The following is a 21939-nucleotide window of genomic DNA, read 5'->3' as shown; positions in this document are numbered from 1 at the left end:
GGGGGACTTGGGGGGACATGGGGGACAGGGGTGAACACGGTGACACGGGGACATGGGGGATGTGGGGGGACACAGGGACATGGGGACGTGGGGGACTTGGGGGGACGTGGGGGACATGGGGGGACACAGGGACTTGGGGAGACAGGGGGACATGGGGGACAGGGGGGATGTGGGGGGACACAGGGACATGGGGACGTGGGGGGACACGGGCGGACATGGGAGACATGGGGGGACAGAGGCGGACATGGTGACACGGGGACATGGGGGACTTGGGGGGACATGGGGGACATGGGTGAACACGGTGACACGGGGGATGTGGGGGGACACAGGGACATGGGGACATGGGGGACTTGGGGGGACGTGGGGGACATGGGGACATGGGGGGACACAGGGACTTGGGGAGACAGGGGGACATGGGGGACAGGGGGGATGTGGGGGGACACAGGGACTTGGGGGGACTTGGGGGGACTTGGGGGGACATGGGGACATGGGGGGACATGGGAGGACACGGGGAGACATGGGGGACATGGGGGGACATGGGCGGACATGGTGACCCGGGGACATGGGGGAACATGGGGACACGGGGATAGGGGGACATGGGGGACACGGGGACATGGGGGACGTGGGGGGCCACGGGTGGACGTGGTGACCTGGGGACATGGGGGAACATGGGGACACGGGGATAGGGGGACATGGGGACACGGGGACATGGGGGACGTGGGGGGCCACGGGTGGACATGGTGACCTGGGGACATGGGGGAACATGGGGAACATGGGGACATGGGGGCCTGATCCTGCCCCCCAGCACCTGTCCACGGCCAGCGGGGAGCTCCAGGCTGACGCCTCCTTCATGCAAACCCTCTGGAACATGAACCCCGTGTGCTCGGGCGGCGAGGAAGGTGGGTGACAGCGGGCGACAGCGCGGCGACGGGGGACACCCCGCCCCGTGACCCCCCCCGCCTCCCCAACACGCTGTCCCCAGGCTACGTGACCGGCGGCCACGTCATGCGCCTGTTCCACGGCCACATGGACGAGTGTCTGACCACGTCGGCCCCCGAGCAGGGCGAGGAGCGCAGGTTCGGGGGGTGCCCGGGTTGTACCCCCGTCCCCGCGGCGGCGGCGGCGCCGGTGTCACCCCCCGCCCCGGTGTCACCCCGTGTCCCCGCAGCAGCGTGGTGAACTACGAGGGAGGCGCCGTCTGCACCCACGCGCGGTCCCTGTGGCGCCTGGAGCCGCTGCGCATCAGGTGTCACCGTGTCACCCGCCCCGTGTCACCCGCCCCGTGTGTGTCCTCGGCACGTCCCCTCGGGGTCCTGTGTCGCCACCCGTGTCCCTGTGTCCCCCGTGTCCCCGCGCCGCATCACCTGTGTCTCCATGTCCCTATGAAGTGTCCCCTCCCTGTGTCCCCACAGCACATCCCTGTGTCCCCGTGTCCCCATGTCCCCCTGCCCCAGTGTCCCCACCCATGTCCTCCATGTCCCCACCACCCATCCCTGTGTCCCCACCCTGTGTCCCCACCACGCATCCCTGTGTCCCCACCCTGTGTCCCCATGTCCCCACCACCCATCTCTGTGTCCCCTGTGTCCCCACCCTGTGTCCCCACCGCGCATCCCTGTGTCCCCACCCTGTGTCCCCATGTCTCCACCCTGTGTCCCCATGTCCCCACCCATGTCGCCCATGTCCCCACCGTGCATCCCTGTGTCCCCACCCTATGTCCCTATGTCCCCTCCCTGTGTCCCCCCGTGTCCCCACCCTGTGTCCCCCGTGTCCCCACTGCCCATCCTCGTGTCCCCACCCCGTGTCCCCATGTCCCCACCCCGTGTCCCCATGTCCCCTCCCTGTGTCCCCCATGTCCCCACCGCGCATCCTTTTGTCCCCACCCTGTGTCCCCATGTCCCCTTTCTATGTCCCCATGTCCCCACCGTGCATCCCCATGTCCCCACCCTGTGTCCCATGTCCCCTCCCTGTGTCCCCCATGTCCCCACCACTCATCCTTGTGTCCCCACCCTGTGTCCCCATGTCCCCACCGTGCATCCCCATGTCCCCTCCCTGTGTTCCCATGTCCCCTCCCTGTGTCCCCCATGTCCCCACCCCATGTCCCCATGTCCCCACCATGCATCCCCATGTCCCCACCCCATGTCCCCATGTCCCCACCCTGCATCCCCATGTCCCCTCCCTGTGTCCCCATGTCCCCTCCCTGTGTCCCCCATGTCCCCACCGTGCATCCCCATGTCCCCACCCTGTGTCCCCCGTGTCCCCATGTCCCCACCGGGCATCCCTGTGTCCCCACCCTGTGTCCCCCGTGTCCCCATGTCCCCACCCTGTGTCCCCATGTCCCTTCCCTATGTCCCCCATGTCCCCACAGCGCATCCTTGTGTCCCCACCCTGTGTCCCCATGTCCCCTCCCTGTGTCCCCCATGTCCCCATGTCCCCACCCCGTGTCCCCATGTCCCCTCCCTATGTCCCCCATGTCCCCACTGTGCATCCCTATGTCCCCACCCTGTGTCCCCCGTGTCCCCATGTCCCCACCCCGTGTCCCCATGTCCCCTCCCTATGTCCCCCATGTCCCCACTGTGCATCCCTATGTCCCCACCCTGTGTCCCCCGTGTCCCCATGTCCCCACCGTGCATCCCTATGTCCCCACCCCGTGTCCCCATGTCCCCTCCCTATGTCCCCCATGTCCCCACTGTGCATCCCCATGTCCCCACCCTGTGTCCCCCATGTCCCCATGTCCCCACCCTGTGTCCCCATGTCCCCACCTCTCCTCCCCGCATCCCCACGCCGCGCCCCCCGCGTCCCCCGGGTGCCACCCGCGTTTCCCCCCAGCCGGTGACGCCCGCGTCCCCCCGCAGCTGGAGCGGCAGCCACCTCAAGTGGGGACAGCCCTTTCGGCTGCGACACGTCACGACGGGGCGCTACCTGGCGCTGACGGACGACAAGGGCTTGGCCGTGGTGGAGGCGGCGGCCGCGCACACCCGCGCTGCCGCCTTCTGCTTCCGCGCCTCCAAGGTGACACGCGGGGACACGGGGACGCGGCGGGTCGGGGACGGGTCGCAGTGGCGGTGGCGTTTGGGGTCCTTGTGCCGGCACCCGCGTGCTCCCCAGTCCTGGCCCCATGCGTGTCCTGTCCCCACTCGGGTCCCCAGTCCTGTCCCCAAATGGGTCCTGTCCCCTTTTGGGTCGTCATGCTTGTCCCCAGCCCTGTCCTGTCCCCACGCAGCTCCCCAGCCCTGTCCCCATGCGTGTCCCCGTCCCCGCAGTGTCCCCGTCCCTGTCCCAGCGGTGTCCCCATCCTTACAGTGTCCCCATCCTCACGGTGTCCCCATCCCCATCCCCGCAGTGTCCCCATCCCCGCAGTGTCCCCATCCCTGCAGTGTCCCCATCCCCATGGTGTCCCCGCAGTGTCCCCATCCCCATAGTGTCCCCATCCCCATCCCCACAGTGTCCCCGTCCCCATGCCCACGGTGTCCCCATCCCCATCCCCGCAGTGTCCCCGTCCCTGTCCCAGCGGTGTCCCCATCCTTACAGCGTCCCCATCCCTATCCCCACGGTGTCCCCATCCCTGCTGTGTCCCCATCCCCATCCCCACAGTGTCCCCATCCCCACGGTGTCCCCATCCCCATCCCCGCAGTGTCCCCATCCCCGCAGTGTCCCCGTCCCCATCCCTGCAGTGTCCCCATCCCCACAGTGTCCCCATCCCCACGGTGTCCCCATCCCCATCCCCGCAGTGTCCCCGTCCCTGTCCCAGTGGTGTCCCCATCCCCATCCCCGCAGTGTCCCCATCCCTGCAGTGTCCCCATCCCCATGGTGTCCCCGCACTGTCCCCATCCCCATAGTGTCCCCATCCCCATCCCCACAGTGTCCCCGTCCCCATCCCCACGGTGTCCCCATCCCCACAGTGTCCCCGTCCCTGTCCCAGTGGTGTCCCCATCCCCATCCCCGCAGTGTCCCCATCCCCATGGTGTTCCCATCCCCACGGTGTCCCCATCCCCGCAGTGTCTCCATCCCCACAGTGTCCCCGTCCCTGTCCCAGTGGTGTCCCCATCCCCATCCCCGCAGTGTCCCCATCCCCATGGTGTCCCCATCCCCACGGTGTCCCCATCCCCGCAGTGTCTCCATCCCCACAGTGTCCCCGTCCCCATCCCCGCAGTGTCCCCGTCCCTGTCCCAGTGGTGTCCCCATCCTTACAGTGTCCCCATCCCCATCCCCATGGTGTCCCCATCCCCACGGTGTCCCCATCCCTGCAGTGTCCCCATCCCTATCCCCACAGTGTCCCCTGTGTGTCCCCATCCCCTGTGTGTCCCCATCCCCATGGTGTCCCCATCCCCATGGTGTCCCCATCCCCACGGTGTCCCCATCCCCACGGTGTCCCCATCCCTGTGGTGTCCCCTTCCCCATCCCCACAGTGTCCCCATCCCCATCCCCACAGTGTCCCCTGTGTGTCCCCATCCCCGCAGTGTCCCCATCCCCGCAGTGTCCCCATCCCCACAGTGTCCCCTGTGTGTCCCCATGCCCGCGGTGTCCCCGCAATGTCCCCTGACGCCCCCTCGCCCCGCAGGAGAAGCTGGAGGTGGTGGCCAAGCGGGACGTGGAGGGGATGGGGACCCCCGAGATCAAGTACGGGGAGTCGCTGTGTTTCGTGCAGCACGTGGCCAGCGCGCTCTGGCTCACGTACGCGGCGGCCGACACCAAAGCCATGCGCCTCGGGGTGCTCAAGAGGAAGGTGGGGGCCGGGGGGGTCCCCTGGCGGGGCTGGGGGCTCTGGGGGGATATCTCAGGGGGTTCTGGGGTCTCTAAGGGGGCATCTCGGGGGGTTCTGGGGTCTTTGGGGGATCACTTAGAGGCACCAGAATGGTCCAGAGGGTCCTTGGAGCATCTCCAGGGGGTCTCTGGAGCATCGTTGGGGGTTCTGGGGTCTCTGGGGGGACATCTTGGGGGGTTCTGGGGTCTCTGAGGGGGCATCTCGGGGGGTTCTGGGGTCTTTGGGGATCTCGTAGAGGCACCAGAATGGTCCAGAGGGTCTTTGGAGCATCTCCAGGGGGTCTCTGGAGCATTGTTGGGGGTTCTGGGGTCTCTAAGGGGGCATCTCGGGTGGTTCTGGGGTCTTTGGGGGTCCCTGAGAGGCACCAGAATGGTCCAGAGGGTCCTTGGAGCATCTCCAGGCGGGTCTCTAAGGGGGCATCTCGGGGGGTTCTGGGGTCTTTGGGGGTCCCTGAGAGGCACCAGAATGGTCCAGAGGGTCTTTGGAGCATCTCCAGGAGGGTCTCTGGAGCATCGTTGGGGGTTCTGGGGTCTCTGGGGGGACATCTTGGGGGGTTCTGGGGTCTCTGAGGGGGCATCTCGGGGGGTTCTGGGGTCTTTGGGGGTCCCTGAGAGGCACCAGAATGGTCCAGAGGGTCCTTGGAGCATCTCCAGGGGGTCTCTGGACCATCGTTGGGGGTTCTGGGGTCTCTGGGGGGACATCTTGGGGGGTTCTGGGGTCTCTAAGGGGGCATCTCGGGGGGTTCTGGGGTCTTTGGGGGTCCCTGAGAGGCACCAGAATGGTCCAGAGTGTCCTTGGAGCATCTCCAGGGGGGTCTCTGGAGCATCGTTGGGGGTTCTGGGGTCTCTGGGGGGACATCTTGGGGGGTTCTGGGGTCTCTGAGGGGGCATCTCGGGGGGTTCTGGGGTCTTTGGGGATCTCTTAGAGGCACCAGAATGGTCCAGAGGGTCCTTGGAGCATCTCCAGGGGGTCTCTGGAGCATTGTTGGGGGTTCTGGGGTCTCTAAGGGGGCATCTCGGGGGGTTCTGGGGTCTTTGGGGGTCCCTGAGAGGCACCAGAATGGTCCAGAGGGTCCTTGGAGCATCTCCAGGGGGGTCTCTAAGGGGGCATCTCGGGGGTTTCTGGGGTCTTTGGGGGTCCCTTAGAGGCACCAGAATGGTCCAGAGGGTCTTTGGAGCATCTCCAGGGGGTCTCTGGAGCATCGTTGGGGGTTCTGGGGTCTCTGGGGGGACATCTTGGGGGGTTCTGGGGTCTCTGAGGGGGCATCTCGGGGGGTTCTGGGGTCTTTGGGGGTCCCTGAGAGGCACCAGAATGGTCCAGAGGGTCTTTGGAGCATCTCCAGGGGGGTCTCTGGACCATCGTTGGGGGTTCTGGGGTCTCTGGGGGGACATCTTGGGGGGTTCTGAGGTCTTTGGGGGTCCCTGAGAGGCACCAGAATGGTCCAGAGGGTCCTTGGAGCATCTCCAGGGGGTCTCTGGGGCATCTTTTGGGGGTTCTGGGGAGGTCTCTGAAGTTATTGGGGGGCTCAGTGGGTTCTCTGAGAGTCACTGGGGTGTCTCCAAGGGGTCTTCGGGGCATCTTGGGGCGTTCTGGGGTTTTTGGGGGTCTCTGGGGTGTGTTGGGGGGGTCACCGGGGCCTTTGGGGGTCTCTGGGCATCTCTGGGGTGCATTGGGGGGGTCTCTGGGGTCTCTGGGGGTCTCAAGGGTCTCTGGGTTTCTGGGGTGCAATGGGGGGGTCTCTGGGGTCTTTGAGGGTCTCAGGGGGTCTCTGGGTTTCAATGGGGGGGTCACTGGGGTCTCTGGGGGTCTCCAAGGGGTCTCTGGGTTTCTGGGGTGCAATGGGGGGGTCTCTGGGGTCTCTGGGGGTCTCCAAGGGGTCTCTGGGTTTCTGGGGTGCAATGGGGGGGGTCTCTGGGGTGCCTTGGGGGGGTCTCTGGGGTCTCTGACCCTCCCCGTGTCCCCCCCAGGCCATCCTGCACCAGGAAGGACACATGGACGACGCTCTGTCCCTCACCCGCTCCCAGCGCCAGGAGTCGCAGGCGGCGCGGATGGTTTACAGCACGGGGGGGCTCTACGGGCACTTCATCAGGTGGGGGGGCCGGGGGGGCACAAGGCTGGGTGGGCTGGGGGGTTATGGGGGGTTATGGGGCGTTATGGGGGAACATGGGGATGTGGGGCTGCTTTACAGCATGGGGGGGTCAACAGGCACTTTATCAGCTGGGGGGGCCTGGGGGGGTTTGGGGGGTCCAGGAGCTGTGCCATGGGTCCAGGGGCTATAAGGATATGGGGGGGGGCGGTCTATGGGGCACGGGGAGGGTACAAGGAGCTATTGGAGGGATATGGGGGGTCTGACCCCACTTCCCCCCCCAATCTGTCCCCAGGAGCCTGGACAACCTGAGCGGGCGGGGCAGGGGGGCGGGCCCCCCCCCCGCGCTCCCCATCGCTGCGATGATCCTGAGCCTGCAGGACCTGATCGCCTATTTCCAGCCCCCCCCCGCCGAGCTGCAGCACGACCAGCGCCAGAGCTGGTTACGGGCGCTGCGGGGCCGTCAGAACCTTTTCCAGCAGGAGGTGTGGGGGGGGAGTGGTGGGATAAAGCCCCCACCCGGGGGCTGGGGGGGTGGTCCTGGGGTGGGGGGTCCCGGGGATGCGGGATGCTCAGGGGGATGTGGGATGCAGGGATGCTCGTGGGGCTGAGGGTACCAGAAGTGCTTCCAGAAGGATTTGGGGCCCCCTCGGGGACTGGGGGGGGGGTCCTGGGGCTCGGGAGGGGTCCTGGTGCTGTGGAGGGGCTTGTGGGGCTGGGAGGTGTGGGGGGGTCCTGGGGCAGGGGGTCCTGGGGATGCGGGATGCTCAGAGGGATGCGGGATGCTCAGGGGGATGCGGGATGCAGGGATGCTCGTGGGGCTGAGGGTACCAGAAGCGCCTCCAGCAGGAATTGGGGCCCCCTTGGGGGTTGGGGGGGGATCCTGGGGCTCAGGAGGGGTCCTGGTGCTATGGGGGGGCTTGTGGGGCTGGGGGCTGCCGGGGGGTCCTGGGGTGGGGGGTCCTGTGGATGCGGGATGCTCAGAGGGATGCGGGATGCTCAGAGGGATGCGGGATGCAGGGATGCTCGTGGGGCTGGAGGTGCCAGAAGCACTTCCAGCAAGAGGTGTGGGGGGTTGTGAGGCTGGGGGGGATTCGTGGGGCTGGGGGGCGTGCGTGGCAGTCCTGGGGCTGGGGGGGTCCTGGGGCTGGGGGGGTCCTGGTGATGCAGGGATGCTCGTGGGGATGCAGGGATGCTCTTGGGGATACAGGGATGCTCGTGAGGATGCACGGATGCTCCTGGGGGATATTTGTGGGGCTGGGGGCTGCGTGAGGGGGTCACAACGATCAGGGGGGCGGGGGGGGGACGGTGACCCACCCCCTGTTCCCCTCACCAGGGGATGGTGACGCTGGTGCTGAACTGCATCGACCGGCTGAACGTGTACAGCACGGCCGCGCATTTCGCCGAGTTCGCCGGGGAGGAGGCGGCCGGGAGCTGGAAAAAGATCGTGAATCTGCTCTACGAGCTGCTGGGTGGGCTGGGGGGGGGGAAGGGGGGGGCTGTGGGGCAGGGGGGGCTGTTAACCTGCTCTACGAGCTGCTGGGGGGCAAATGGAGGAGCTGTGGGGCAGGGGGAGCTGCGGGTGGGGACGTCAAGCTCCTTTCTGAGCTGCTGGGGGGACAAAGGGGGAGCAAATGGGGCACTGTGGGGCGGGCGGGGGGCTGTGGGGTGGGTGCTATGGGGCAGGACGGGGGTCTCTGACCCCCGCCCCGTGCCCCCCAGCCTCGCTGATCCGGGGGAACCGCGCCAACTGCGCCCTGTTCTCCACCAACCTGGACTGGCTGGTCAGCAAACTGGACAGACTGGAGGCGTCCTCGGGTCAGTGGGGCTGGGGGGGGCGCTCATGTGGGGCTGGGGACCCCCACGGGGCCGGAGGTCCTCGCTTGGGGTCTGAGGATCCTTCTGTGGGGCTGTGGACCTTCATATGCGGCTGGGGTCCCTCCTATGGGGCCAAGAACCCTTCCATGGGGTGGGGTCCATGATGTGGGGCTGGAGACCCTCCTGTGGGTCTGAGGACCCTCCTATGGGGCTGGAGACCCTCCTGTGGGGCCGAGGACCCTTCTGTGGGGTGGGGTCCATGATGTGGGGCTGAGGACCCTCCTATGGGGCTGGAGACCCTCCTGTGGGGCCGAGGACCCTTCTGTGGGGTGGGGTCCATGATGTGGGGCTGAGGACCCTCCTGTGGGGCTGGAGACCCTCCTGTGGGGCTGGAGACCCTCCTGTGGGGCTGAGGACCGTTCCGTGGGGTGGGGTCCATGATGTGGGGCTGGAGACCCTCCTGTGGGGCTGAGGACCCTCCTATGGGGCTGAGGACCCTCCTATGGAGCGGGGTCCCGGTTGTGGGGCACCTGCTGCTGTGGGACAGCGCCCCCCCGCTATGGGGCAGCCCCCCTGATGTGGGGCGCCCCCCAACAGGCATCCTGGAGGTTCTTTACTGCGTCCTGATCGAGAGCCCCGAGGTGCTGAACATCATCCAGGAGAACCACATCAAGTCCATCATCTCTCTCCTGGACAAGCACGGGCGCAACCACAAGGTGGGGAGGGCTCCGTTGAGGAGCGGGGGGGGGGGACACACACGGGGACACCCCCACACGTGTCCCCATGTCCCCGTGTCGTGTCCCCTCCCCCCCGCCAAGGTGCTGGACGTGCTCTGCTCGTTGTGTGTCTGCAACGCCGTGGCCGTTCGCTCCAACCAAAACCTCATCACCGAGAACCTGCTGCCGCGGAGGGACCTGCTGCTGCAGACCGGGCTGGTCAACTACGTCACCAGGTGTCATGGCAGGGGGGTCCTGGGGGGGTCCCAGGGGTCTTGGGGGGTCCTGGGGGGTCTCGGGGGTCTTGGGAGTCCCAGGGGTGCTGGGGGATCGGGGTGATGGGGAGACCGGGGGGACCTACTGCTGCAAACTGGGCTTGTCGACTACGTCACCAGCTGTCCTGGGGGCGTCCTGGGGGGGGTCACAGAGGTCTTGGGGGGTCCTGGAGGGGTCACAGGGGACTTGGGGGGTCTGGGGGGGGTCACAGGGGTCCTGGGAGTCCCAGGGGTGCTGGGGGATCGGGGTGATGGGGAGACCGAGGGGACCTACTGCTGCAAACTGGGCTTGTCGACTACGTCACCAGGTGTCCTGGGGGGGTCCTGGGGGGGGTCACAGGGGTCTTGGGGGGTCCTGGAGGGGTCACAGGGGTCTTGGGGGGTCTGGGGGGGGTCACAGGGGTCCTGGGAGTCCCAGGGGTGCTGGGGGATCGGGGTGATGGGGGGACCGAGGGGACCTACTGCTGCAAACTGGGCTTGTCGACTACGTCACCAGGTGTCCTGGGGGGGTCCTGGGGGGGGTCACAGGGGTCTTGGGGGGTTCTGGAGGGGTGACAGGGGACTTGGGGGGTCTGGGGGGGGTCACAGGGGTCCTGGGAGTCCCAGGGGTGCTGGGGGATCGGGGTGATGGGGGGACCGAGGGGACCTACTGCTGCAAACTGGGCTTGTCGACTACGTCACCAGGTGTCCTGGGGGGGTCCTGGGGGGGGTCACAGGGGTCTTGGGGGGTTCTGGAGGGGTCACAGGGGTCTTGGGGGGTCTGGGGGGGTCACAGGGGTCCTGGGAGTCCCAGGGGTGCTGGGGGATCGGGGTGATGGGGGGACCGAGGGGACCTACTGCTGCAAACTGGGCTTGTCGACTACGTCACCAGGTGTCCTGGGGGGGTCCTGGGGGGGGTCACAGGGGTCTTGGGGGGTCCTGGAGGGGTCACAGGGGTCTTGGGGGGTCTGGGGGGGGTCACAGGGGTCCTGGGAGTCCCAGGGGTGCTGGGGGATCGGGGTGATGGGGGGACCGAGGGGACCTACTGCTGCAAACTGGGCTTGTCGACTACGTCACCAGCTGTCCTGGGGGGGGGCCTGGGGGGGGTCACAGGGGTCTTGGGGGGTTCTGGAGGGGTCACAGGGGACTTAGGGGGTCTGGGGGGGGTCACAGGGGTCCTGGGAGTCCCAGGGGTGCTGGGGGACTGGGGTGCTGGGGGGACCAGCTGCTGCAGAGTGGGCTTGTTGACTACGTCACCAGGTGTCCTGGGGGGGGTCACAGGGGTCTTGGGGGGTCCTGGAGGGGTCACAGGGGTCTTGGGGTGTCCTGGGGGGGTCCCAGGGGTGCTGGGGGATCGGGGTGAGGGGGGGACCGGCTGCTGCAGAGTGGGCTGGTCGACTACGTCACCAGGTGTCTTGGGGGGGTTTTAGGGTGCTCTGGGGGGTCTCAGGGGGCTCTGGGGGGGTCCCCAATCCCTGACCCGCCCCTTTTCCCCCCCCGCAGCGTGCGCCCCAACATCTTCCTGGGCACGCACCCCGGCTCCACACAGTACGGGCGCTGGTACTTCGAGGTGGCGGTGGAGGCGACCGAGCCCTTTGTCACCCCCCAGGCCACCCACCTGCGGGTGGGCTGGGCCGCGCTGGGGGGGTACAGCCCCTACCCGGGGGGGGGCACGGGCTGGGGGGGCAACGGCGCCGGCGACGACCTGGGCTCCTTCGCCTTCGACGGGCTGCACCTCTGGGCCGGTACGGGCGCCTGGGGGGGGTCACTGTGGCACCCCGTGTCACCTGGGGGTGGGGGGGGGGGTCACTGTGTCCCCCCGTGTCCCTCTGTTCCCCCCTCCACCCCCTGTCCCACCACTGCTGTTTCCTCTGTGATGTCCCATGTCCCCCATGATGTCCCATGTCCCCCCATGATGCTCCATGTCCCCCATTGTGTCCCTGTCCTATGTCCCCCATCGTGTCCATGTTCCCCATGATGTCCCATGTCCCCATAATGTCCCATGTCCCCCATGTCCCCATGATGTCCCATGTCCCCATAATGTCCCATGTCCTCCATGATGCTCCATGTCCCCATAATGTCCCATGTCCCCATAATGTCCCATGTCCCCATAATGTCCCATGTCCCTCATGTCCCCATGATGTCCCATGTCCCCATAATGTCCCATGTCCCCATGATGTCCCATGTCCCCATAATGTCCCATGTCCCCCATGACGCCCCATGTCCCCCATGATGCCCCACGTCCCCATAATGTCCCATGTCCCCCATGACACCCCGTGTCCCCCGTTGTGTCCCTGTCCCATGTCCCCATCGTGTCCATGTTCCCCATCGTGTCCATGTCCCCCATGATGCTCCATGTCCCCTGTTGTGTCCATGTCCCCCATGATGTCCCATGTCCCCCATGATGTCCCGTGTCTCCCATAATGCCCTGTGTCTCCCATGACGCCCCATGTCTCCATCATGTCCCATGTCCCCCTCATGTCCATGTCCCCCATGACACCCCATGTCCCCATCGTGTCCCCCATGTCCCCCATGTCACCCATGACGCCCCATGTCCCCCATGACGCCCCATGTCCCCATCGTGTCCATGTCCCCCATGATGCCCCATGTCCCCATCGTGTCCCGTGTCCCCCATGTCCCCCATGTCCCCCATGACGCCCCATGTCCCCCATGACACCCCATGTCCCCATCGTGTCCATGTCCCCCATGACACCCCATGTCCCCATCGTGTCCATGTCCCCCATGACGCCCCATGTCCCCCATGACGCCCCATGTCCCCATCGTGTCCATGTCCCCCATGACGCCCCATGTCCCCCATGATGCCCCATGTCCCCATCGTGTCCATGTCCCCCATGATGCCCCATGTCCCCCATGACGCCCCATGTCCCCATCGTATCCCGTGTCCCCCATGTCCCCCATGACGCCCCATGTCCCCCATGACACCCCATGTCCCCATCGTGTCCATGTCCCCCATGACACCCCATGTCCCCATCGTGTCCATGTCCCCCATGACGCCCCATGTCCCCCATGATGCCCCATGTCCCCATCGTGTCCATGTCCCCCATGATGCCCCATGTCCCCCATGACGCCCCATGTCCCCATCGTATCCCGTGTCCCCCATGTCCCCCATGACGCCCCATGTCCCCCATGATGCCCCATGTCCCCATCGTGTCCATGTCCCCCATGATGCCCCATGTCCCCCATGACGCCCCATGTCCCCATCGTATCCCGTGTCCCCCATGTCCCCCATGACGCCCCATGTCCCCATCGTGTCCCGTGCCCCCCATGTCCCCCATGACGCCCCATGTCCCCATCGTGTCCATGTCCCCCATGATGTCCCATGTCCCCCATGACGCCCCATGTCCCCATCGTGTCCCGTGTCCCCCATGTCCCCCATGTCCCCCATGACGCCCCATGTCCCCCATGATGCCCCATGTCCCCCATGATGCCCCATGTCCCCATCGTATCCCGTGTCCCCCATGTCCCCCATGACGCCCTATGTCCCCATCGTGTCCCGTGTTCCCCATGTCCCCCATGACGCCCCATGTCCCCATCGTGTCCATGTCCCCCATGATGTCCCATGTCCCCCATGACACCCCATGTCCCCCACCGTGTCCCCTCCCCAGGGGGCGTGGCCCGGCCCGTCGGCTCCGCCCCCCGCCGCGCGCTGGCTGCCGGTGACGTCATCAGCTGCTGCTTGGACCTGGGGGTGCCCAGCGCCTCCTTCCGGCTCAACGGGGCGCCCGTGCAGGGGGTGCTGGAGCGGTTCAACCTGGACACGCTCTTCTCACCTGTCGCCAGCTTCTCAGCGGGGGTCCGGTGAGGGGGGGTCCTAGTGTGTCACCTCTGGGGTCCTGGGGGTCACCTGGGGGGTCCTGGGGGGTCCTGAGGGTTCTGGGGGTCACCTGGGGGTCTCGTGGGGTGCTGCTGTGGTTCAACCTGGACACACTGTTCTCACCCATCACCAGCTTCTTGGTGGGGGGGTCCAGTGGGGGGGGTCCGCAGGGGTCACCTGGGGGGTCCTGAGGGGTCCTGGGGGTCACCTGGGGGACCTGGGGGTCCCCTGGGGTGCTGCTGTGGTTCAACCTGGACATGCTGTTCTCACCCATCACCAGCTTCTTGGGGGGGGGTCCAGTGGGGGGGGTCCCCAGGTGACCCCAAATCTCCCTAAAATCCCCCCCGACTCCCCCCAAACTCCCCCAAACTCCCCCAAATCCCCCAAACTCCCCCCAAACCTCCCCCAGACTCCCCCAAATCCCCCCCAGACTCCCCCAATCCCCCAAATCCCCCCCAAACTTCCCCAGACTCCCCCAAATCTCCCCCAGACTCCCCCAAATCCCCCCCAAACTCCCCCCAAACCTCTCCCAAATCCCTCCAATCCCCCCCCAAATCCCCCCAAATCCCCCCCAGACTCCCCCAAAATCCCCCCAAACTCCCCCCAAACCTGCCCCAAATCCCCCCCAGACTCCCCCAGACACCCCCAAACTCCCCCAATCCCCCCCCAGACTCCCCCAAATCCCCCCCAGACTCCCCCAAATCCCCCCAAATCCCCCCCAGACTCCCCCAGACACCCCCAAACTCCCCCAATCCCCCCCCAGACTCCCCCAAATCCCCCCCAACTCCCCCCAAACCTCCCCCAGATCCCCCCCAGACTCCCCCAAATCCCCCCAAATCCCCCCCCAGACTCCCCCAGACACCCCCAAACCTCCCCCAGATCCCCCCCAGACTCCCCCAAATCCCCCCCAGACTCCCCCCAACTCCCCCGATCCCCCCAGGCTGCGGTTCCTCCTGGGGGGCCGTCACGGGGAGTTCCAGTTCGTGCCCCCCCCCGGTTACTCGCCCTGTGCCGAGGGGCTGCTCCCCCGCGAGCGCCTGCGCCTGGAGCCCATCAAGGCGTATCGGGGGGACCGGGCCCCCCCCGGCACCCGCAGCCTCCTGGGGCCGCCCCACACGCTGCCCCACACGGCGCTGACCCCCTGCCCCGTGGACACCGTGCAGGTCAGGGGGGAGGATGGGGGGTAGAGATTTGGGGGTCTGGGGTGGAGATTGGGGGGTTTGGGGAGGAGATTTGGGGGGGTGGGGATGGAGATTTGGGGGTTTGGGATGGAGATTTGGGGGGGATGGAGATTGGGGGGTTGGGATGGAGATTTGGGGGGATTTGGGATGGAGATTTGGGTTGGGATGGAGATTGGGGCTTTGGGATGGAGATTTGGGGGGGATGGGGGCGTTGGGGGTTTGGGATGGAGATTTGGGGGGGATGGAGATTGGGGGGTTGGGATGGAGATTTTGGGGATTTGGGTTGGGATGGAGATTTGGGGAGATTTGGGTTGGGACAGAGATTGGGGGTTTGGGATGGAGATTTGGGGGGTTTGGGGGCGTTGGGGGTTTGGGATGGAGATTGGGGAGGTTGGGATGGAGATTTTGGGGAGATTTGGGTTGGGATGGAGATTGGGGCTTTGGGATGGAGATTTGGGGGTTTAGGGGCGTTGGGGGTTTGGGATGGAGATTTGGGGGCGTTGGGGGTTTGGGATGGGCATTGGGGAGGTTGGGATGGAGATTTGGGGGGTTGGGATGGAGATTTGGGGGTTTGGGGGCGTTGGGCATTTGGGATGGAGATTTGGGGAGATTTGGGTTGGGATGGAGATTTGGGGAGATTTGGGATGGAGATTTGGGGGGATTTGGGATGGAGATTGGGGGGTTTGGGGATGGAGATTTGGGGGGATTTGGGTTGGGATGGAGATTGGGGGTTTGGGGGTGCTGGGGGTTTGGGATGGAGATTGGGGAGGTTGGGATGGAGATTTTGGGGGGTTGGGATGGAGTTTTGGGGAGATTTGGGTTGAGATGGAGATTTGGGGGGCTTGGGATGGAGATTTGGGGGGATTTGGGTTGGGATGGAGATTTGGGAGGTTTGGGGTTTTGTGGGTGCCGGTTGGGGGTTGTTTGGGGTGCTGTTTTTCGGGGGGGTTGGGGTGCTGATTTGGGGTGCTGTTTTTTTTTTGGGGGGGGTTGGGGTGCCGGTCTGGGGGTCTCACCCCATGTGTCCCCCCCATAGATCGTGCTGCCCCCCCACCTGGAGCGCATCCGCGAGAAACTGGCGGAAAACATCCACGAGCTGTGGGCGCAGACGCGCATCGAGCAGGGCTGGACATATGGACCCGTGAGTCGGGGGGCACCCCCAAACCCCACAGAGCCCCCCAAAACCTCCTGAGTCCCCCCAAACCCCACAGAGCCCCCAAAACTTCCTGAGATCCCCTGAGCCCCCCCAAACCCCACAGAGCCCCCCAAAACCTCCTGAGTCCCCCCAAACCCCACAGAGCCCCCCAAAACCTCCTGAGACCCCCCAAACCCCACAGAGCCCCCCAAAACCTCCTGAGCCCCTCCAAACCCCACAGAGCCCCCCAAAACCTCCTGAGACCCCCTGAGACCCCCCCAAACCCCACAGAGCCCCCCAAAACCTCCTGAGACCCCCCAAACCCCACAGAGCCCCCCCAAAACCTCCTGAGCCCCCCCAAACCCCACAGAGCCCCCAAAACTTCCTGAGACCCCCTGAGCCCCCCCAAACCCACAGAGCCCCCCAAAACCTCCTGAGCCCCCCCAAACCCCACAGAGCCCCCCCAAATCCTCCTGAGACCCCCTGAGCCCCCCCAAACCCCACAGAGCCCCCCAAAACCTCCTGAGCCCCCCCAAACCCCACAGAGCCCCCCAAAACCTCCTGAGTCCCCCCAAACCCCACAGAGCCCCCAAAACTTCCTGAGACCCCCTGAGCCCCCCCAAACCCCACAGAGCCCCCCAAAACCTCCTGAGTCCCCCCAAACCCCACAGAGCCACCCCAAACCTCCTGAGTCCCCCCAAACCCCACAGAGCCCCCCAAAACCTCCTGAGACCCCCCAAACCCCACAGAGCCCTCCAAAACCTCCTGAGCCCCCCCAAACCCCACAGAGCCCCCCAAAACCTCCTGAGACCCCCCAAACCCCACAGAGCCCTCCAAAACCTCCTGAGCCCCCCCAAACCCCACAGAGCCCCCAAAACTTCCTGAGGCCCCCTGAGCCCCCCCAAACCCCACAGAGCCCCCCCAAAACCTTCTGAGACCCCCCAAACCCCACAGAGCCCCCCAAAACCTCCTGAGTCCCCCCAAACCCCACAGAGCCCCCCCAAAACCTCCTGAGCCCCCCCAAACCCCACAGAGCCCCCAAAACTTCCTGAGACCCCCTGAGCCCCCCCAAACCCCACAGAGCCCCCCAAAACCTCCTGAGACCCCACAGAGCCCCCCCAAACCCCATAGAGCCCCCAAAACTTCCTGAGACCCCTTGAGACCCCCCCAAACCCCACAGAGCCCCCCAAAACCTCCTGAGCCCCCCCAAACCCCACAGAGCCCCCAAAACTTCCTGAGACCCCCTGAGCCCCCCCAAACCCCACAGAGCCCCCCAAAACCTCCTGAGACCCCACAGAGCCCCCCCAAACCCCATAGAGCCCCCAAAACTTCCTGAGACCCCCTGAGACCCCCCCAAACCCCACAGAGCCCCCCAAAACCTCCTGAGACCCCCCAAACCCCACAGAGCCCTCCAAAACCTCCTGAGACCCCCCAAAACCTCCTGAGACCCCCAGAGCCCCCCCCCCGGTCTCCCTCAGGGGTTTTAGGGTCCCTCCCGGGGTTCTGGGGTCCCCCCCGGGTTTTGGGGTCCCCTGGGGGTGCTGACCCCGTGTCCCCCCAGGTCCGCGATGACAATAACCACCACCTTCACCCCTGTTTGCTGAGCTGGTTTTGGGGTTCCCCATGGGTTTTGGGCTCTCCCCCGGGGTTTTAGGGTCCCTCCCGGGGTTCTGGGGTCCCCCCTGGGTTTTGGGGTCCCCCGGGGATGCTGACCCCGTGTCCCCCCAGGTCCGCGATGACAATAACCACCACCTTCACCCCTGTTTGCTGAGCTGGTTTTGGGGTTCCCCATGGGTTTTGGGCTCTCCCCCGGGGTTTTAGGGTCCCTCCCGGGGTTCTGGGGTCCCCCCCGGGTTTTGGGGTCCCCCGGGGGTGCTGACCCCGTGTCCCCCCAGGTCCGCGATGACAACCGCCGCCTGCACCCCTGTCTCTTGAGCTTCCACGATCTCCCCGAGCCCGAGCGCGGCTACAACCTGCAGATGTCGGGGGAGACCCTCAAGTGAGGGGGGGACCCCAAGATTTTGGGGGGCCTGGGGGGAGATGGGGAGAGGAGCTGGGGCCGGGTTTTGGGGGTGTTCCCCCCCGCTCCCCTTACTGTGGCATCCTAAGCTGGGCTGGGGTGGGTTTTAGGGTCCCCCCCCAGGTTTTGAGGTGTCCCCCCAGGTTTTGGGGTGTCCCCTGTGTTTTGGGGTCCCCCCAGGGTTTTAGGGTCCCCCCGGGGGTTTTGGGGTCCCCCCCTGTGTTTTGGGGTCCCCTCCAGGGTTTTAGGGTCCCCCCCAGGTTTTGGGATCCCCCCTGGATTCTGGGGTCCCCCCCGGGGTTTTGGGGTCCCCCCCTGTGTTTTGGGGTTCCCCCCCGAGTTTTGGGGTCTCCCCTGGGTTCTGAGGTCCCCCCTGTGTTTTGGGGTCCCCCCCAGGGTTTTAGGGTCCCCCCCAGGTTTTGGGATCCCCCCTGGATTCTGGGGTCCCCCCCGGGGTTTTGGGGTCCCCCCCTGTGTTTTGGGGTTCCCCCCCGAGTTTTGGGGTCTCCCCTGGGTTCTGAGGTCCCCCCTGTGTTTTGGGGTCCCCCCCAGGGTTTTAGGGTCCCCCCCAGGTTTTGGGATCCCCCCTGGATTCTGGAGTCCCCCCCGGGGTTTTGGGGTCCCCCCCTGTGTTTTGGGGTTCCCCCCCGAGTTTTGGGGTCTCCCCTGGGTTCTGAGGTCCCCCCTGTGTTTTGGGGTCCCCCCCAGGGTTTTAGGGTCCCCCCCAGGTTTTGGGATCCCCCTTGGGTTTTGGTGTCCCTCCCGAGGTTTTAGGGTCCCCCCCCAGGTTTTGGGGTCCCCCCGGGTTCTGGGTTCTCCCCCACGGTTTTGGCGTCCCCCCCAGGTTTTGGGATCCCCCCTGGGTTCTGGAGTCCCCCCTGGGGTTTTGGGGTCCCCCCTGTGTTTTGGGGTCCCTCCCAGGCTTTTAGATTCCCCCCCCAGGTTTTGGGGTCCCCCCAGGGGGTACTGACCCCCTGTCCCCCCCAGATCCATGACAACAACCGCCACCTACACCCCTGCTTGCTGAGCCCGTTCTGGGGTCCCCCATGGGTTTTGGGGACCCCCCCGTCACCCCACTTTCCCCCCCAGGACCCTGCTGGCCCTGGGCTGCCATGTGGGGATGGCGGACGAGAAAGCCGAGGAAAACCTCAAAAAGATCAAGCTCCCCAAATCGTGAGTTTTTGGGGGGCTCGGGGGGGTCCAGGAAGGATTTTGGGGTTCTGGGGGGGGGGGTCACATTTCGCCCCCACTGGGTACACGATGTCCAAAGGGTACAAGCTGGTTTGGGGGTCCCGGTTTGGGGGTTTCTGGGCATTTGGGCTCTGGGGATCCAGGGGGTCTTGGGGGTTCTGGGGGGATTTTGGGGTTCTGGGGAGGATTTGGGGCTCCGGGGGGGTTTTGGGGGGCTCAGCGGGTGCCCCCCCAGGTACACGATGCCCAAAGGGTACAAGCTGGTTTGGGGGTCCCAATTTGGGGGTTTCTGGGGGTTTATTTGGGCTCTGGGGATCCAGGGGGTCTTGGGAGTTCTGGGAGGATTTTGGGGTTCTGGGGAGGATTTGGGGCTCCAGAGGGGGTTTTGGGGGGCTCAGCGGGTGACCCCCCAGGTACACGATGTCCAAAGGGTACAAGCTGGTTTGGGGGTCCCAGTTTTGGGGTCTTTGAGGATCTCTGGGGATCCAGGGGGTCTTGAGGGTTCTGGGGGGATTTTGGGGTTCTGGGGAGGATTTGGGGCTCCAGAGGGGGTTTTGGGGGGCTCAGCGGGTGCCCCCCCAGGTACACGATGTCCAAAGGGTACAAGCTGGTTTGGGGGTCCCAGTTTGGGGGTTTCTGGGCGTTTATTTGGGCTCTGGGGATCCAGGGGGTCTTGAGGGTTCTGGGGGGATTTTGGGGTTCTGGGGAGGATTTGGGGCTCCGGGGGGGTTTTGGGGGGCTCAGCGGGTGCCCCCCCAGGTACACGATGCCCAAAGGGTACAAGCTGGTTTGGGGGTCCCAATTTGGGGGTTTCTGGGGGTTTATTTGGGCTCTGGGGATCCAGGGGGTCTTGGGGGTTCTGGGAGGATTTTGGGGTTCTGGGGAGGATTTGGGGCTCCAGAGGGGGTTTTGGGGGGCTCAGTGGGTGCCCCCCCAGGTACACGATGTCCAAAGGGTACAAGCTGGTTTGGGGGTCCCAGTTTGGGGGTCTTTGAGGATCTCTGGGGACCCAGAGGGTCTTGGTGGTTCTGGGGGGGTTTTGGGGTTCTGGGGAGGATTTGGGGCTCCGGGGGGCTTTTGGGGGGCTCAGCGGGTGCCCCCCCAGGTACACGATGCCCAAAGGGTACAAGCTGGTTTGGGGGTCCCAATTTGGGGGTTTCTGGGGGTTTATTTGGGCTCTGGGGATCCAGGGGGTCTTGGGGGTTCTGGGGAGGTTTTGGGGTTCTGGGGAGGATTTGGGGCTCCGGGGGGGGTTTTGGGGGGCTCAGCGGGTGCCCCCCCAGGTACACGATGTCCAAAGGGTACAAGCTGGTTTGGGGGTCCCAATTTGGGGGTTTCTGGGGGTTTATTTGGGCTCTGGGGATCCAGGGGGTCTTGGGGGTTCTGGGGGGGTTTTGGGGTTCTGGGGAGGATTTGGGGCTCCGGGGGGGGTTTTGGGGGGCTCAGCAGGTGCCCCCCCAGTTACACGATGCCCAAAGGGTACAAGCTGGTTTGGGGGTCCCAGTTTTGGAATCTTTGAGGATCTCTGGGGATCCAGGGGGTCTTGAGGGTTTTGGGGGGATTTTGGGGTTCTGGGGAGGATTTGGGGCTCCGGGGGGGTTTTGGGGGGCTCAGCGGGTGCCCCCCCAGGTACACAATGCCCAAAGGGTACAAGCTGGTTTGGGGGTCCCAATTTGGGGGTTTCTGGGGGTTTATTTGGGCTCTGGGGATCCAGAGGGTCTTGGTGGTTCTGGGGGGGTTTTGGGGTTCTGGGGAGGATTTGGGGCTCCGGGGGGGTTTTGGGGGGCTCAGCGGGTGCCCCCCCAGGTACACGATGCCCAAAGGGTACAAGCTGGTTTGGGGGTCCCAATTTGGGGGTTTCTGGGGGTTTATTTGGGCTCTGGGGATCCAGGGGGTCTTGGGGGTTCTGGGGGGGTTTTGGGGTTCTGGGGAGGATTTGGGGCTCCGGGAGGGTTTTGGGGGGCTCAGCGGGTGCCCCCCCAGGTACACGATGTCCAAAGGGTACAAGCTGGTTTGGGGGTCCCAGTTTTAGGGTCTTTGAGGATCTCTGGGGATCCAGGGGGTCTTGAGGGTTCTGGGGGGATTTTGGGGTTCTGGGGAGGATTTGGGGCTCCGGGGGGGTTTTGGGGGGCTCAGCGGGTGCCCCCCCAGGTACACGATGTCCAACGGGTACAAGCCGGCGCCGCTGGACCTGGCGCACGTGCGGCTGACGCCGGCGCAGCTCACGCTGGTCGATCGCTTGGCCGAGAACGGGCACAACGTCTGGGCCCGCGACCGCGTCCAGCAGGGCTGGACCTACAGCACTGTGCAGGTGGGGACCCCCCCCGGGCCCCCCCAAAACCCCCCGCACCCCCCGAGACCCCCTGACAGCCCACCCCGAAACCCCACCTGCCCCGGGACCCCCTGCTTGTGCTGGTGGCCACATCTCGGCACCATTGAGGACCTGCAGCACCAACCAGGTGGGGACACCCCAAAACCCGCCCCCGAGGTCCCCTGGACCCCCCAGACCCCAAAGTGATGGCCCCAATGCCCAGGGTGGTGTCCCCATACCCATGGTGGTGTCCCCATACCCATGGTGGCCCTGTCCCGTGTCCCCATGCCCACGATGACGTCCCCATGCCCATGATGATGTCCCTATGGCCATGGTGGTGTCCCCGTGGCCCTGGTGGCCCTGTCCCCATGTCCCCATGCCCATGATGATGTCCCCATGCCCATGGTGGTGTCCCCACATCCCTGGTGACCCTGTCCCCATGTCCCCATGCCCGTGATGATGTCCCCATGCCCATGATGATGTCCCCATGCTCATGGTGACATCCCCACGTCCCTGGTGGCCCTGTCCCCATGTCCCCATGCCCGTGATGATGTCCCCATGCCTGTGGTGATGTCCCCGTGTCCCTGGTGGCCCTGTCCCCATGTCCCTGTGTCCCTGGTGACCCTGTCC

At 65.8% G+C, this 21939-nt stretch overlaps 1 protein-coding gene across 2 annotated transcripts in view; it reads left to right on the top strand.

The window, feature by feature from the left end:
* The first annotated feature begins 806 nt into the window (after nt 1-806).
* The window catches only part of RYR1 (ryanodine receptor 1), a 95410-nt gene continuing 74277 nt past the window's right edge, over nt 807-21939 (top strand). The window contains exons 1-18 of one of the 2 annotated variants that reach the window (XM_065658018.1): nt 807-899; nt 983-1076; nt 1172-1246; nt 2853-3009; nt 4559-4723; nt 6730-6851; nt 7144-7333; nt 8185-8320; nt 8571-8666; nt 9264-9382; nt 9485-9618; nt 11140-11381; nt 13263-13455; nt 14412-14634; nt 15689-15793; nt 17683-17786; nt 18897-18980; nt 21150-21309. In XM_065658018.1, the coding sequence (XP_065514090.1) occupies nt 851-899; nt 983-1076; nt 1172-1246; nt 2853-3009; nt 4559-4723; nt 6730-6851; nt 7144-7333; nt 8185-8320; nt 8571-8666; nt 9264-9382; nt 9485-9618; nt 11140-11381; nt 13263-13455; nt 14412-14634; nt 15689-15793; nt 17683-17786; nt 18897-18980; nt 21150-21309 (2448 nt within the window). In that variant the 5' untranslated portion in view covers nt 807-850. Of the gene's footprint in view, nt 900-982; nt 1077-1168; nt 1247-2852; nt 3010-4558; nt 4724-6729; nt 6852-7143; nt 7334-8184; nt 8321-8570; nt 8667-9263; nt 9383-9484; nt 9619-11139; nt 11382-13262; nt 13456-14411; nt 14635-15688; nt 15794-17682; nt 17787-18896; nt 18981-21149; nt 21310-21939 lie in introns of both variants that reach the window. The other variant, XM_065658017.1, reaches the window with a different exon arrangement.

The sequence above is a fragment of the Caloenas nicobarica genome, unplaced genomic scaffold (assembly GCF_036013445.1).
Source record: "Caloenas nicobarica isolate bCalNic1 unplaced genomic scaffold, bCalNic1.hap1 Scaffold_387, whole genome shotgun sequence".
Taxonomy (NCBI): domain Eukaryota; kingdom Metazoa; phylum Chordata; class Aves; order Columbiformes; family Columbidae; genus Caloenas; species Caloenas nicobarica.
The sequence above is the reverse complement of the archived record's forward strand: the minus strand, read 5'-3'. Positions and strand labels throughout refer to the sequence as shown.